We start from the raw sequence: 14,690 nt of genomic DNA on the forward strand, positions 1-14,690 counted from the left end.
ATGGCTCCTTCCCGAGCTTGCTACAGCTTCGGTCCGCATCCAGGTACGAACAAGCACAGAGGACTGGCAAGTACTACAGTTGGGTGGCAAAAATGTCGATTCAATTTGTACAAGTAACACCACCAAAGCTTAATCGTCACTTTTGTCGAGTCACTGTAGTACCTACAAAAGTAAGTACTTGTAATGCGTAAGTACAGTACGTGTACTTAGAGAGCATGGTACCGGGACAGAACCTGATTTTCGGGCCTACCCTAGAGCTCGGATCAACTTTCTTCCGCTAATCCTCACCCACGGGCCTACTCACACCGCATGCCGTGTACCGTTCGGAAATAGTATTACGGTAATTACTGTAGCTGTACATGAGTGCCATTCATTCATCCATACATCCATCCATCCATACATCCATCCATCCATCCATCCATCCATCACCATCACACAACCGCACACCATCAGAACCCCGCCACCCCTCCCAAGACCCGATACAACTCACGGCTTCCCGAGGCTCCAACCATCATAGCGCAAGCCGACGTCGCTGCCAACTCCCCGACGTTAGCACACACACCCGCCGCCATGGCCTCGACAAACGCAAAGCCCGCCGTCACGGACAAGGCCGAGAGCCAGGAGCAGCAACCAGCAGCGGAGCAGAAGCCCACGAGCTCCGCGCTCGGTGAGGATGACGAATTCGAAGACTTCCCCGTCGATGGTTCGTTCTATCCGCCCTTGCATTCGTCCGCATCTTCCCTCTGGCCTGGTGCGGAGAGACGGAGTCGTGCCGTCCTCCTGCTCCCCTCGCTTCGCTCAGGAACCTGCTGACCGACTCCGTTCTTGCTTCTTCCAGACTGGCCTGATGAGCAGACCGAAGGCGCCCAGCATGGTGGCGACGATGCCAAGCACCTATGGGAGGAGAGCTGGGATGACGACGACACGAACGACGACTTTTCCGCGCAGCTCAAGTCAGTCCACCTACCTTCTCGGGGGCTACGATCATGCCAGCAATGAATGCTGACCTTTCCAGGGAGGAGCTCAAAAAGGTGGATGCGGCCAAGCGGAGATGAAGGGGGGGTATGGGTGAAAAGAGAACGGATGGACATGGCTCGACGACAACATAGATTCGCGGCCCGATGAATGATACATAAGACGCATGCACAACTCACCCCTCGCTCGGCACAAGAGGGTCAATAATAGAAGGAGAGGAAAGGCGTCGGGGGGCTGTATTTATTCGCGGAAAGCTGCCACTCAGGTCGGCCTCGATCCCGTCAATTCACACACGTCTTGCCGAGGGGAGGTGATCCGAATGAATGATGCGCACGCGACATCTACTTGCTCGACAGCGCAGACACACCCGGCAGCTCCTTGCCCTCGAGCAGCTCCAGGCTGGCACCGCCGCCAGTCGACACGTGGCTCAGCTTGTCCTCGACGCCGTAGTTGGCCGCCACCGTGGCCGTGTCGCCGCCGCCGATGATGACAATCTTGCCCTCGTTCTGGCAGCCGTCGACGACGGCGTCGAGCGTCGCCTTGGTGCCGTTGGCAAACTTTTCAAACTCGAACACGCCCGCCGGTCCGTTCCAGAGGATCGTCTTGGCCTCCTTGATGGCCTCCTTGTAGAGCGCAATCGACTTCTCGCCGCAGTCGAGGCCCATCCAGCCGTCGGGGATGCCATCGGCGTCGGTCGCCTTGCCCGTGTTCGCGTTCTTGTCAAACTTGTCGGCCGTGATGTAGTCGACGGGTAGCACGAGCTTGACGTTCTTGTCCTTGGCCTTCTTGACGAGCTGCGGCACCGTCTTGGCGCCTGCCTCGTCGAAGAGCGAGTTGCCGATGGGCATACCGTCGAGCGTCTTCTTGAAGGTAAAAGCCATGCCGCCGCAGACGATGAGCGTGTTGACCTTATCCAGCAGGTTGTCGATGAGCTGGATCTTGTCCGAGACCTTGGCGCCGCCGAGGATGGCGAGGAAGGGTCGCTTGGGAGACTCGAGCGCCTGGGCAAAGTAGTCGAGCTCCTTCTTCATGAGGAAGCCGGCCGCCTTCTGGGGCAGATCGACGCCGACCATGGACGAGTGAGCGCGGTGGGCGGTGCCGAAGGCGTCGTCTGCATCCGTCTCAGCTCTTGCTCACGCGAGAAGGGGAAAGGGGCGGGAGAAGAGAGGGGCAGGTTCGGGTTCGGCGCACTGATGTAAACGTCGCCGAGGGCCGTCAAGCCCCTGCGGAACTCGTCGACCTTGGCCTTGTCCGCCTTGGTCTTGTTGCCGGCCTCGTCCTTGGCGCTACCCTCCTCCTCGATGTGGAAGCGCAGGTTCTCCAGCAGGATGACGGAGCCGGCATCAGCCTTGCCGACGAGCGCCTCGACCTCGGCGCCGACGCAGTCGGGCGCAAAGGTGACGCTCTTGCCGAGGAGCTTCTCGAGCTCGCCAACGACGGGCTTCAGCGAGTACTTGACGTTGACCTGGCCGTTGGGGCGGCCAAGGTGCGACATGAGGACCACTGTCTTGGCCCCGTGGTTCAGCGCATGCTTGATGGTCGGGACGGCGCCGACGATGCGCTGGTTGTTCGTAATCTTCTTGTTCTCGTCGAGGGGTACGTTGAAGTCGACCTAGTCGGACGAGGAGTCGCTGGTCAGCAGCTGTAGGTACGGCACCAACTCGACGACGACGGGCACCAAGGTGACGAAGACGAAATCACTGGAAAGGAAACGGCTGTCCGCCGGCCGGAGACAAACGCACTCGAATCAGGACCCTCTTGCCCTTGAGATCGACGTCGGTGATGGAGAGCTTGTTGGAGAGAGACATGTTGACGGCGAATCGGACAAGGCGGGAGGAGGCGGCTAGAAAGCGAGACGGCAGAAGGATGGCAATTGCGTGTCGGCTCAGGCGTCCGGACGTTTGTGGGAGCAGTAGATGGGAATAGATGGGAAAGTAAAGTATGAAAGTGAGAGCTGAAGAGAGAAGAACCGTCGTTTGGCGGGGTGGTGGGGTGACTGCTGTGGCGGGGTCATGACGTTCAGGGGACCAGCACTATTTACCGAGTCCCCCAGTATAACCGCTTCCGTTGAGAAAATCACTCACCCTCGCTCACTTCCGGTATGCATCAAATGGTGTTGATGGCATTCCTCGCCGGTTTCCCTCATCTTCTCACAGGCCAGCGAGATGATTTGCCATGGAATCGGCGCTTTCTAATGGCCTCAGCAGGAGGGACGTATTGATTTCGACCTGACAAGTTTTTGTACGTACTATGTAGTACAGCGCAGCCTCGCAACTGGAGTGCGTCATGGACGACTGCCAGAGGCATGAATGGGGTTTACGTGCAATGATGGCGGTGGCATTGCTGTACTGACGGTATATTCGCTTCATGTCCCATGTTTGGATGCAGACCCTCACGGACGGCGTACCTCTCCTATGCATGTACCATCAGCGCTTCCACGGGGTGGTCACTAAATATCCTGAATCAAATGGCTATGCATCACAACAAGAGGCCCGGCCAATCTCGCCAGCTCGCGCCGTCGGCGCCGTCGGGCAGTCCGTCTATCCCAAACGCCTTGCAAAAAGAAAAACAATGAGACAAGCCGATCCGGTTGCGCTCGTATGTGCGATGTGCCACTCGGCACCGACGGGAGTTCCGCTGCGACGCCCGTCCTATCCGACGAATCCTACCATGCTTGACCATGGCCTTGCCACCCTTGGCCCTGGCCCTGACTGTGGCCCTGACCTTGCCCTTGCCACCCTTGACCTTGGTCCTGACCTTGCCCTTGCCACCCGTGACCGTGGCCCTGCCCTTGCCCTTGCCACCCTTGGCCCTGGCCTGGGGCTTGCTGCACCGGCTGGCCACCACCCACCCTGTCCCCCCTGTAGTAGTTGTACTGCGCCGGATCGGCGGTGCCTTGGTTGTGGTTGTGGCCGTGCTGGTCCAGGTCCTCGGCCTGGGCTAAGCCGCTGTAGCCCTGAGGGCCGCCGCCGAGGGCGCCGACGGACGGTCCCGGGCTGATGGAGGCCGGGTGCGCATGCTGCCGGGAGGCCATCCGGCCGCGGTCGGTCGCGATGTCGCGCTGGTAGCTCGGCGGCGGCGTCATGCTCGCCGGTGGGTTCAGCGGCACCATGCTCATGCCCGCCGGGTTGCGCATGAGCGCCGAGGAGCTGCCGTTGTCCTGCGCGTACATGGGGCTGCGTTCGCGCGGGCCGTGGTAGCCCGTCTCGGCCGCGCCGGGCAGCGCGGGCATGATCGGCACGTCGGTCATGTCGGACATGTTGGTCACGTTGGACATGCTGGACATGCTCGGCTTGTTGGGCATGACGCGCCGCGCCGGCCCGGCGCCGGCGAAGTAGGCCGTGCTCGTCGATCCCTGCGACAGTGGTCTCGAGAGGGAGCGGTCCGAGTAGTCGTCGAAGGAGGCGGGCGTGCCGGACCGCGTGATGTCGCTTCCCCGGCCGTACATCTCGCCCCCGCCGTGCTGGTCGGTGAACTCGGCCCTGTTCTTGTAGAACTCAAAGTCCATGTGCGCCTCCGAGACGTACTCGAAGCCGGGAACGTTGTTGCCGGCGCTCTTGCCCGGCTTCCCACCCTGCATGGCGTCGAGGGCGTACATGTCCGAGTAGCCGCTGACGCTCATGAGGTCGCTCGCATTCACCTCGCGGCCGTCCGTCAGCCGGCCGTGATAGATGGACGGCAGCAGGTTCTGGGCCTTGGAGTGCACCATGGGCGTGATGAGCGGCTTGTACAGCGCAGGGTGGCCGAATCGGCTCGCCAGCTTCTCGCTGCGCCGCCGGTTCTCCTTTTGCGGCAGGCCCTGGTCGGCATTGCGGCCGACGCGGCGGGTGCTGTAGTACTGGATCTTGTCGTCGAAGACGCTCCGGCAGTAGATCTTGAAGACGATAAGGATGACGGGTAGCGGACAGACGCAGTAGAAGTGCAGCCGGCCGCTGCCGCGGGCCCAGCAGGTGAGCAGGACGACGAGGTTGCCGAGAATGGTGCCGAAGATGAGGCGGTTGAACAAGATGCGCCAGAAGACGCCGCCGGACTCGGTCTTGGTGACGAAACGGTACATGATGAGGTACTTCTTGAGGTAGGAGTCGATGCAGAAGTACATGGCCGTCGCGACGAGCGTGAGGGGCTGGATACCCATGAAGCAGAAGGTGACGGTGGTATAGAAGAGGAAGTAGTTGTAGTAGCTCGCGTAGTCGAAGGGCTCCGGCGCCGACAGCTCGATGAGCTCCCTCGGAGTAGGGCTCGAAAACTTCTTGAGGAAGAAGGCGTAGATGACGGGCCAGAGCTGGGCGAGGTCGACGGCGGCGCCGAGCTGGCGCTGCAGCAGGTACGTCACCCAGAAGGGGCTGTTGTTGCAGAAGGCCTGGAAGACGGCGTCGGCGATGTTGCCGTTGACGATGGCCTTCCAGGCGTCCTTGGTCTCGTTCGTCTCCTTGACGACGCCGGCGATGAAGGTCCAGACGGTGCTGAAGAAGGAGAAGACGATGAGGTTGTTGAAGATGAAGAAGCCGAACATGCGGGCGATGACGTGATGCTCGCGCCCCGTCTTGGTCTGGTCGCCGGCCTTGATGGAGAGGCGGCGGAAGATGATGGGGAGGACGAGATAGACGAGCGACATCAAGGCGGGCGAGGCGATACCTTGGACGATGCCCCAGAGCGTCGGGCTCTCCTTCAGCGACCGGTTGAAGGCGGGCCAGACCTTGCCGAGGTTGGTCAGGTTGACGAGGAAGATGGCGATCATGGCATTGGGCGCGACCCAGAGGAGGGTCAGGAGGGCGACCCAGAGGCTGTTGATCCACCGCCGGCGGCTGCGGGAGGCGCGCGAGAGCGGCATGTTGCGCCAGATGATGTCGTTGGGGCGCGGCGCCAGCTGGACCGTGGCCCCGTGGAGCTTCTTCTTGCGGCAGGCGAAGGCGATGTTGTGGGCCTCGACGATGTCGGTGTAGCTCGCGAAGCCGTAGGGCATGGTGCCGCGCTTGTCGACGCCGGCGCGGACCTCCTTGATCTCGACCTCGAGATCGCGGATGCGCTTGGTGTAGTAGTCGATGGCGTCGATTTTCTGGCCCCTCGCGTACGTGTCGAACGCGCGATCCTTCTTGGCCGGCTTGCAGAGGGGACGCTCCGGGAGCTGGTCGGGGTTCTTGAGGTACTTGGCCAGAATCTCCTCGAGCTTGCGGACGGCGCGGCTGTGCTGGTGGATGAGTTCGGGGAGGTCCTTGACGTTTCGCGCAACGACGGTGCGGGCAAAGGACGAGTCCGGCACGACCTCGTCGATGATTCTCGCGATGCCTTCGTCGGACCGGCCCTGCTTCGGGAGATCAAACAGCTGTCGGCGGCGGCGAGAAGGGCCAGGTTAGCCGGCGCAGGGAGGTGTCGCCGACGATGGGGTTTCGCCGACGAACGACGGGCGGTGGGGAGGAGTCCGACTCACCATGAGGGTGCGAGCATGCAGGCTATTCTGGTACTCGTCGCTGTCAAAGTACATCCTCCGGAGCTGCAGGACCTTTCGGTAGTTCCACCACAGGAAGCCCACGACGACGAAGTTGCTGAGGTAGGCGAAGACGACCTGGGCCCACTGGGGCTCTTCTTTTACGTCGCGAGGGGTGATCTGGACGTACCACTCGGTTGCGACCCCGCCCACTTCCTTCTGGGAGAATTTGGAATAGACGGGGACGAGGATGCCGATGCCGAGGACGACGAGGATGAGAAAAATGTTGCGCAGCATGCGGACGAAGCGGAGGAAGATGGTGGCGTCCATGCCGATCTGCTGGGCGATGGTGGCCTCGTCGGTCTTGATCACGGGCGTGACCCAGGCCCAGGGCATCTTGCCGATGGGCGGCGGCGCATGCTTCTCGTCTGCATGCTTGAGTTTGGGCGCGTAGATGGCTTGGTTGTAGGGGCGGAGGAAGGAGAAGCAGATCGTGATGAAGGTGGTGACGCCTAGCGAGATGGCCAACGCCGAGTACAACGAGGCGGCCGCGAGCTGGGGGAGGATTCTGCGTCAGGAGGAATTCTCACGATGGCGGCGAGGCGAGGGTCGGTCGCGCTTACCTGTCCATGGAACGGGTCTTGGAGCAGATTGAGAAGCTCCTTTCCGCCGTCGTTGTCATCGTCCCGGAGGAAGAGTCGATTCATGGCGAACGGCGTTGCCTCCGCACGAGGCTCGGTCGTGTGTCCTCGTCGTCGCCGACGCAGCAGGCAGGTCGGATCTTGTTTTGGCCGTCGGCGTCGTCGTACGAATCGAGGAACGAGCCCGCCGGCTGGGCACGGAGGGTGAAACCAACCGTTGGGGCAAGGTCACGCGACGGGACGGGTAAACGGATTGATCGAGGCCGGGTCTCGAAGGCTGAAGGGGGGCGCTGCCGCGGCGGACGAGCCGAGACAAGGAAATGCCAGAGGGCCGAGAAGGGCGGTCGGTCGATGGTGGACGATGGGCGCCGCCGGCCGAGGACAAACGAACGACGACCCGGGGAGGCAAACGAGGGACGCTTCCCGCGGCGGCTCGAAGGAGGGAAAGGGTCCTCTGGGGTCAGGTGCGTACGTGTATGTATGGATGATTATATGTACGGGGGTGGAGGGGGAGACGACAGAGATGAGAGGCACGTAGGGGAGGTGAGAAAAAGGACGAGTTGTACGTGTTCGGAGCGGTGCGGCAAAGCAAGCAAGTACGCAAGTAAGTACATGCAGGGTTGTCTTTGGGAGCGGCGGAAGAATCGAGATGAAGATGCAGCCGAGCCCACCCAGTAATACCTCCTAGAAACTTGGGTCGGCACAGGCTTCCGGGCGTTGGGTTGGGTTGCCAGCCAGCCCAATTCAGCAGCAGTCGCCACTGTCAGGCACTGCTGTGAGGCTGTGAGTGCCGGATTGGTCGGTGGATCCTGGAAACGCTGCCAGTGGGTTCCCAACGACTAGTAGGGGCACGACGTCAATTTTGAACATGTACATGTATTATTAGGTGTAAGTACTCTGCACGTGTTCTGTACGGAGTACCGCACGGTGTACTGTACTGCAGTACATTCTAGCAGCGCCTACGGAGTACTCTGTACGCCCATGCACCTACCACGAGGTGCCTACTAGGTATTTTGGCGCAAGTATGGATACATGCAAGTGCATGCTGGGTGATGCCTGGTAACATTGAGACCCCTGCAGTACTCTGTTGCGAACGAGTACTGATGTTAATACTCCGTACCGGATTCCTAGTACGATGTACGCTGTAATCGCAGTAGTAGCATGGTATACCTGGGTGATCTGTCGGTGCACATTGTTGCGTTGTATTGCTGAGGACCTAGTAGTTTGGTCGGCACCCACAGTACGCGTTCGAGCTCTCGTCCAAGTACATGTACTACTTTTCGTTGTGGGTATAAGTACCATTCCCTTCCGCTAACAGCAGTACTTGTGCTCCGTAAGTACTCCGTACTTGCATCACAGTACACTCGTGCCACAGACTAAGGGTACTAGTACAGTACAACGTACAGTGCACGTTGGTGCAGGCTTACGTGCGAGTACTCCGCACATGTACTTTGGCTGCCTTCCGCCCAGCAGTGCCCTGTCAAGCGTTGCAGCGGGTCCTCCAGAGCGCTGCCCCAACCTAAACCGTACGCAGGTGGCGGTGGTGATTGGTCTAAGTATATCCTTGCAAGGTCTCAGGGCTTCACCAACCACTGACTTGCCGTGCTATTTTTGAATGCCCTGCATACCACTAGTCCTCTGCAGTAGGTACTGCATGTACTTGTACTGTACGGAGTACGGGGTACTACCCCACCAATGGCACCGTTCTGCAGAAGCGGCCTCTTCATATATTACAGTACATGTTTCATGCGCTAGAAGTACATGTACATCTATATACGGAGTTGGCAGGTTGTAGCTGCACCAGCACACGAAGGCAGAGCCAGGCTTTCTCACGTCCTTGGACAATCACCTGCTAGGTACTAGTACTTGCCTCCGACACGGGAGTACGGATTTGTGCGGTGGGCACTTGATTTGTTACCGGCTTAGGGCGTGTCATCGGCCCTGCAGGTTGTGCGACCATCCATCGACGAGAGCGAGAATGCAAGCATAAATCATCCATCCACAGCAAAGGAGACAAGGGATGGAGAGACGGCCGGTGGAGGGTGAACGCGGTCGAATTGACGTATGCACAGCATATATGTATGTATGTGTGCGTACGCGAAAGAATACAATTACATGCACATACATGTACTTATGCCGGGGAGGAGGTTGGGATGCAACAAACCGAGATTCGCATTGGGTGCGCTTGAACGGGGCACAAGAACTCGTGCTGAGTAAATACAAGGACTTTAGGTGCAATACCTCGCTTCAGCACAATCTTGTACCTACAGTTCTCGTAGTGTGGTGTCTCGCAGTACTACTGTAGGTATGTAGTAGGGAACATTCAGGTACAGACAGATAAGATCAGTGGACGCAGGTGCGCGTTAGTAGGTGCCTCAGGTACCTGTCAATGCTTGTACGGAGTACTCCGTACTAAGTACCTAGTAGCGAGGGATAATTACATGCTACAACCTACGGAGTAGTACGGGACGCCATATCCGGATACGAGCCAGTGACTGCACCGTACTCATATGACACCGTGGCAGAAGTGGTAGTTCGTACTGCGGAACTACACGTAGAACTTCTGAACTAGTAATACTCCGTTCTTGTACAGTAAGTACTTGTAGTTGGTGTGCAACTATATGTGCATGGAAGCAAGTACACGCATGCACACGCACTGCTTGAAGCGTACAGTTCAAGTACAAGGAAGGCATGAGTAGGCCATTCCAGTAGCATCAGGGACGGACACTTACAAGGTGAGAATTACTAGGTATCAGTTTTCCAGCTCCATACGTTCTTACATGCTCGCATTCAAGTAGGTATAATCATTCGTGCTCTGCATATTCCAGACAGGTTTGTACTGAAGGGTACAGTTCAGGCCGACACTACTTAAGTATGTTGCCATTTTTCCGGCCAGGACCATATGGTCCGCTCAGCGAGGTACCGCGAGCCATTCACGCACGGTACTGCAGTACGTCATCTTGGTATACGCAGGTACCAGGGCACCAACACCCATGGCCTATCATCCCGCAATACCGACCAACGAACAGAAGTAGCCAAGAGTGGTGCGCAGGAACCGGTATTACGGCGACGAGTCAGGTTTGCGATCCCCGTACTGTAGTAGAGTAGAACGTTTACACTCCTTACAAGCACTATTGGTGAAGTGGTGGTTGAGAAACAAACCGCTCTGGCTTCGCGTCAAGCGTCAATGGCATTGGACCGAGCACGGCGATGAAGTCCACAACCTGGCGAATACCGGGCGTCAAGTCTGCGGAATGTCAGTCAACGCTGAAGGCTCATGCCGCCTGTGTGTGTGCATTTTTCGAGCATGTGCTTCTAATCGACGAGATAGGTGAACAAATTCAAGCAACGACAGTACTGTACAGTACTCCCTACAGCACTCCGTATATAAGTACCTCAGATTGGGTACATGTACAGTACATTCAGCAGATGTTGGTACGGAGGGAGAACTCCGTACTCCGTATTACTCCGTACATGTAGTTGTATTCAGCATGTACTTGCTGTACGAGCACGGAGTAATTACTTGACAAGACTTGTACTTACAGTGGACGTATGACCCTGGCACTTGGCGCATGCAAGTGCTCGTACTCCGTCTGTACAAGTACTTTGCGAACATGCACACGCCAGAAATTGTTTGTACTTGTACTCCATACATGAACATGTACAGTACAGCGTACAATGCTAGCAACTAGGTAAGTACTTACAACAGGACGGGGCATTACGTGTGCTTCCGTGGTGTGTGCAGTTAGTGAGGGGACTGGCTCCCGTACCTGGGTTTCATGTCAGGACGATAACCCGCCCTTGCAGCCAAGCAACCCCATCATCCGGCCCGTTAGGGCTCCAGGACAAGCAAAGTGGCTCCAATGAAGCGCTGCTCGTACCACGCCAAGTCCTCCCATTCCGTCGACACTGGCGTCCGGTTCATGCGGTCGGCACTAGTGCCGCCCCGAGTTGACAATGCCACCACGACGGCACAGATCCGTATCATGTGCCATTCCTCGCACGCCAGCTTCCACAAGGTCCGGGACAATCGCCGCCCGGTTTCGAGCCGAACTCCGTGCTCGTGCGCAGACTTGGGACTCTTCTGGCGGTCCACGTCCGCGGCGGGCATATTCGAACACGCTACTGCCACGCTGAGGGGTCGATGCTGCTACAAGTATTATCGTGGCCCCTACCGCACATGTGCAGTAATATTACGTGAACGCTACCGTTTCGATCAGGAGGGGACCACTAGTAATACTGCCCTGTGCAAGTAGTCTTGTAAAGCCAGTGCTGTTCGTGAAGTGCACCGTACGCGCTATTACTACAGATTCCATCAACACGGCATCCGTAGGTGGCTGTACAGTAATTGCTTAAATACAGTACTTGCCTAGTACCTACATGGTGCGGCCCAGTGAGAGTTGCACTGCCATTCGATCGCCACGCGTCCAATTCCTCCAACGCCACAGCGGCCCAGGATTCATGCCAGCACTCTTTGTACTCAACACAACATTGCCGACTCGGGGCAATTGCGTCTGCAAACGCGGGAAAGAAGCTCTCCATGACCGAGAAAGGATGACAAGGTCGATTTCGTCTGACTTTTTGCATTCGTCTTCCAAATGCTGCACAATCCATTCACATATGTACACTTACAGTGCTGAGGGTGCACGCCGTGCCATTGGCCCATTGTATCGCTACGTAGCGGCAGTACTCGGTGGTCGTGGCAATGGGTGGCCACGGCGCTTTGTACTTCAGAGCACCAATACCATCAACCAGTACTCCGTACTCCGTACGGAGTACGACTACAAATAATATTCTGTCTCTGTACAGAGTAATTTGCCTTTGTCGGTGGTGAGAACCGACAAATAACCTACCCTATACCTTTCGCCAGCATTTTCAGGATAGTGGTCCTTGCCGCGGAACTGTCTTGGTGTCATCTGATAGCGCCTTCTTACTCTGCGGAAGGGAAATGGTCGTTTTGTTTGTGCAGATTAGCTTTTGATGTTTATCATGGGAAAAAAAAAAGGGGGGGGGGGGGGGGAGGGGGACGAGGAAGTGAGCGTGCACGTACCATGAATTTTGATCTAAATTATCTTCGCTTGGAGGGACCACGAAAACATGCGTGCAACAAAACGAATGGCTTGCTGTTCTACTACTTGGCGTACCGTGCACTATTCTTGCCACTCCTGCTCTTCCACTCCCAAGCCACTCTATTTCCCGGGAAAATGCCCTGGGCATTATCGTTGGTCATCATGTCGAAGGAGAAATACGGTAAAAAGGGATGAAAACCATGCCGCAGGTACGGAGGCAGCCGAGCAATCTGAAGCTCTAGTAAAGGGGGTGTATGCCATGCTACCGGCACAGATAAAGAGCAACTTGAAGCTCGAAAGCGAAAAAAAAACGACGAAGAAATTGGTTCCAGGCATATAGTGCTGGTGACGCCAGAGCGATTCTCGTCAAGATGCTCTCAGTATTTTCATATCGCAACACTCTCACCCCGTCATCTCTATTAATCACTCTGACCGACCACCCCAAACTGCTGCGCGAGCGCCAAGGCAATCGCTGTCGACGGATATCCAGCATGCCGCTGCGGTTCCGTTACATCCATTGCGCCCTTTTCCAATGATCAACGAGAACAAGGCGCTCCTGCGGCAGCTGTTCGAAGATGTTGCCCTTGACCGACAAGGAGAGTTGGAATTCCGATGTCGTCTCGTGCACGGCGCCATGGTTGAAATCCCCATCACGCTGGATGCCACGTTCAACGAGGTGGAGAGCCGCTCGAACAAGTTTCTGCGTGGCGTCTGGCCCGATGAAGCTACCTGGCAACCCGCAGGGCCATGCCGAGCGTGGGGGCGAGGCCACACAGCACCGCCTGCTTCCTGAACCTTTACAAGAGTCGTTTGTGGGGAATGGCGAATGATGACAGCGAAAGCGTGTCGTGCCCGGCCGCATCTCGGCCAAGAGCTGGTCAAGGTCAAAATCCCGTCGGGGCGAGAACCCTGACGAGCTCTTTAGTGGCCTTGGCGACAGAGCGGCGACAGAGCGGACGGCGCGCTGTGCGGGGAGTTGCTCCCTCGCCAACGACCTGATGGAGGAGCAACAGCATGCGTTGCGCGCCGTCGTCCTTGTTGCCACGGGCTTGGTCTTTGCTCGCCTCGTCGGGTGCCGATCCGAGGTGGAAACCTGCTTCGTCAACTGGTTTCGTGCAGTCTGGGCGCGAGTGCGAAGAATATTGCCATTCGGGTGGGACGAACACGGACATGAACAGTGGTAGCGGACATGCTCGGCCTTGGCCGGTGATGCAGGTGCGAGCGCGCAGCCGTCCCGTGGGCTCAGGCCGGTTTGGCGATGGTACGAATGTCCATGGGTGGTGCGGGTGCAATCACACCCGCGGCATGTTACCGTCAGTCCGAGAGAGGCACACGTACGCACACGGTAGCGAAAGCGTGATTGTAGAAACTTGGCCAGAAACGACGTCGATGGCGGCCATGTGAAAGACGGAATGGTATGCTGCATTTGTTGACAAGAAGGTTCCAACGACGAGCTACGGACAGGTAAGACGTTCTCTCGGACGACTTCACTCGGCACTCTCGCGAGGAATGCTGGCTGCCGTCCAGAGCCTGACGAGGACGAGTCTGCCAGCTGTCCGAGTATAGGGAGCTCCTGTTCGGACGACTTCAATCGGTATTCGAGGCACGTCTGCCGCGGATGAGAGCCCAACGAGCACAAGCCTCCTGGCTGTACGAGTATATGGAGCTTCTGTTTGGACGACTTCACCCGGCACTCGAGGCATGCTGGCCGCCGATCAGAGTCCAACAAACACGAACCTTCCTGCTGTCCGAGCATATGGAGCTTCTGCTCGGACGACTCCACTAGGCACTCGAGGCATGCTGGCCGCCGATTCGAGCCCGACGAGCACAAGTCTCCCAGCTGTCCGAGTACATAGCGCCACTGTTCGGGCGAGTTGAACGAGTCTACTCGGCGCTCGAGGCATGCCTGCTTCGGTCAAAGTCGCATGTGGAGCCGAAGCCAAAGGCACAACGCGTACGTAAGCCAGTTGAGGAATCGACTGACTCAACGGAATCGTCATTCATCTGTGCATGGTCATTGTAGTCCCAGAGTCATACTCAAAACGTTTGTGTGGAACGTCAAGGTTTCAGATTCCGACGAAATGGAAAAATCTCTTGCCCATAATTCATGGAATCGAGGACAACAGTGGAGGGAGATGGAAGAGTGTAGAGGCATTTTGCGTCGGCCGAGGCGAGAGAGAAGCCCAAGGGAAGCGAAGGGGACTGGTCACGATGTGTTCGAAGCAAGTAAGTAGGTGCAAAGTCGTACGAAGTACGGAGTAGTGCTAGCAGACTTGACCAGTAGGCGCTAAAGATGGTACGAAGAGGAATCGTCATCAGTGGCGCATAAGTACTTAGGTGATCAGGCTAGGCTAGCGTTAGCCACGGGGGGGAGCTTTGCGGTTCGCTGCGGAGAGGGTGAACGAGGCTGTTATATCACTGTAGGCGTATTTATGCGAAACACTAACATCTGGACCCCTGGTTCCCTGCATGCTACGCTACACCTTTGTGCCGCCCTCTTGGAAGAAAGGGTCTTTTCTGGACCATGCCTATTTAGTCAGCTTTCGCCGTTCATGGCCACCTATCACGTCACTGCTTCTC

At 57.4% G+C, this 14,690-nt stretch overlaps 5 protein-coding genes across 5 annotated transcripts; 2 read left to right on the top strand and 3 right to left on the bottom strand.

The window, feature by feature from the left end:
• Positions 1-570: 570 nt before the first annotated feature.
• DCS_06385 (DSS1/SEM1 family protein) lies at positions 571-1,055 on the top strand (the record flags this gene model as incomplete). Its single annotated transcript, XM_040803675.1, has 3 exons — positions 571-703; positions 839-953; positions 1,016-1,055. 3 exons carry the CDS (start codon positions 571-573, stop codon positions 1,053-1,055), a joined length of 288 nt encoding a protein of 95 aa, XP_040653779.1.
• A 261-nt stretch (positions 1,056-1,316) lies between these two features.
• DCS_06386 (Phosphoglycerate kinase) lies at positions 1,317-2,783 on the bottom strand (the record flags this gene model as incomplete). The annotated part of the gene is made up of 3 exons (XM_040803676.1): positions 1,317-2,086; positions 2,167-2,587; positions 2,718-2,783. 3 exons carry the CDS (start codon positions 2,781-2,783, stop codon positions 1,317-1,319), a joined length of 1,257 nt encoding a protein of 418 aa, XP_040653780.1.
• Positions 2,784-3,125: 342 nt separating this feature from the next.
• Positions 3,126-7,107, bottom strand: DCS_06387 (DUF221 domain protein; the record flags this gene model as incomplete). The annotated part of the gene is made up of 5 exons (XM_040803677.1): positions 3,126-3,166; positions 3,645-3,780; positions 3,827-6,298; positions 6,404-6,955; positions 7,024-7,107. 5 exons carry the CDS (start codon positions 7,105-7,107, stop codon positions 3,126-3,128), a joined length of 3,285 nt encoding a protein of 1,094 aa, XP_040653781.1.
• Positions 7,108-10,873: 3,766 nt separating this feature from the next.
• On the bottom strand, positions 10,874-11,152 carry DCS_06388 (uncharacterized protein; the record flags this gene model as incomplete). Its single annotated transcript, XM_040803678.1, has 1 exon — positions 10,874-11,152. One exon carries the CDS (start codon positions 11,150-11,152, stop codon positions 10,874-10,876), a length of 279 nt encoding a protein of 92 aa, XP_040653782.1.
• Positions 11,153-12,642: 1,490 nt separating this feature from the next.
• Positions 12,643-13,320, top strand: DCS_06389 (uncharacterized protein; the record flags this gene model as incomplete). Its single annotated transcript, XM_040803679.1, has 3 exons — positions 12,643-12,819; positions 12,947-13,223; positions 13,289-13,320. 3 exons carry the CDS (start codon positions 12,643-12,645, stop codon positions 13,318-13,320), a joined length of 486 nt encoding a protein of 161 aa, XP_040653783.1.
• Positions 13,321-14,690: the final 1,370 nt, after the last annotated feature.

The sequence above is a fragment of the Drechmeria coniospora genome, chromosome 03 (assembly GCF_001625195.1).
Source record: "Drechmeria coniospora strain ARSEF 6962 chromosome 03, whole genome shotgun sequence".
Lineage (NCBI taxonomy): Eukaryota > Fungi > Ascomycota > Sordariomycetes > Hypocreales > Ophiocordycipitaceae > Drechmeria > Drechmeria coniospora.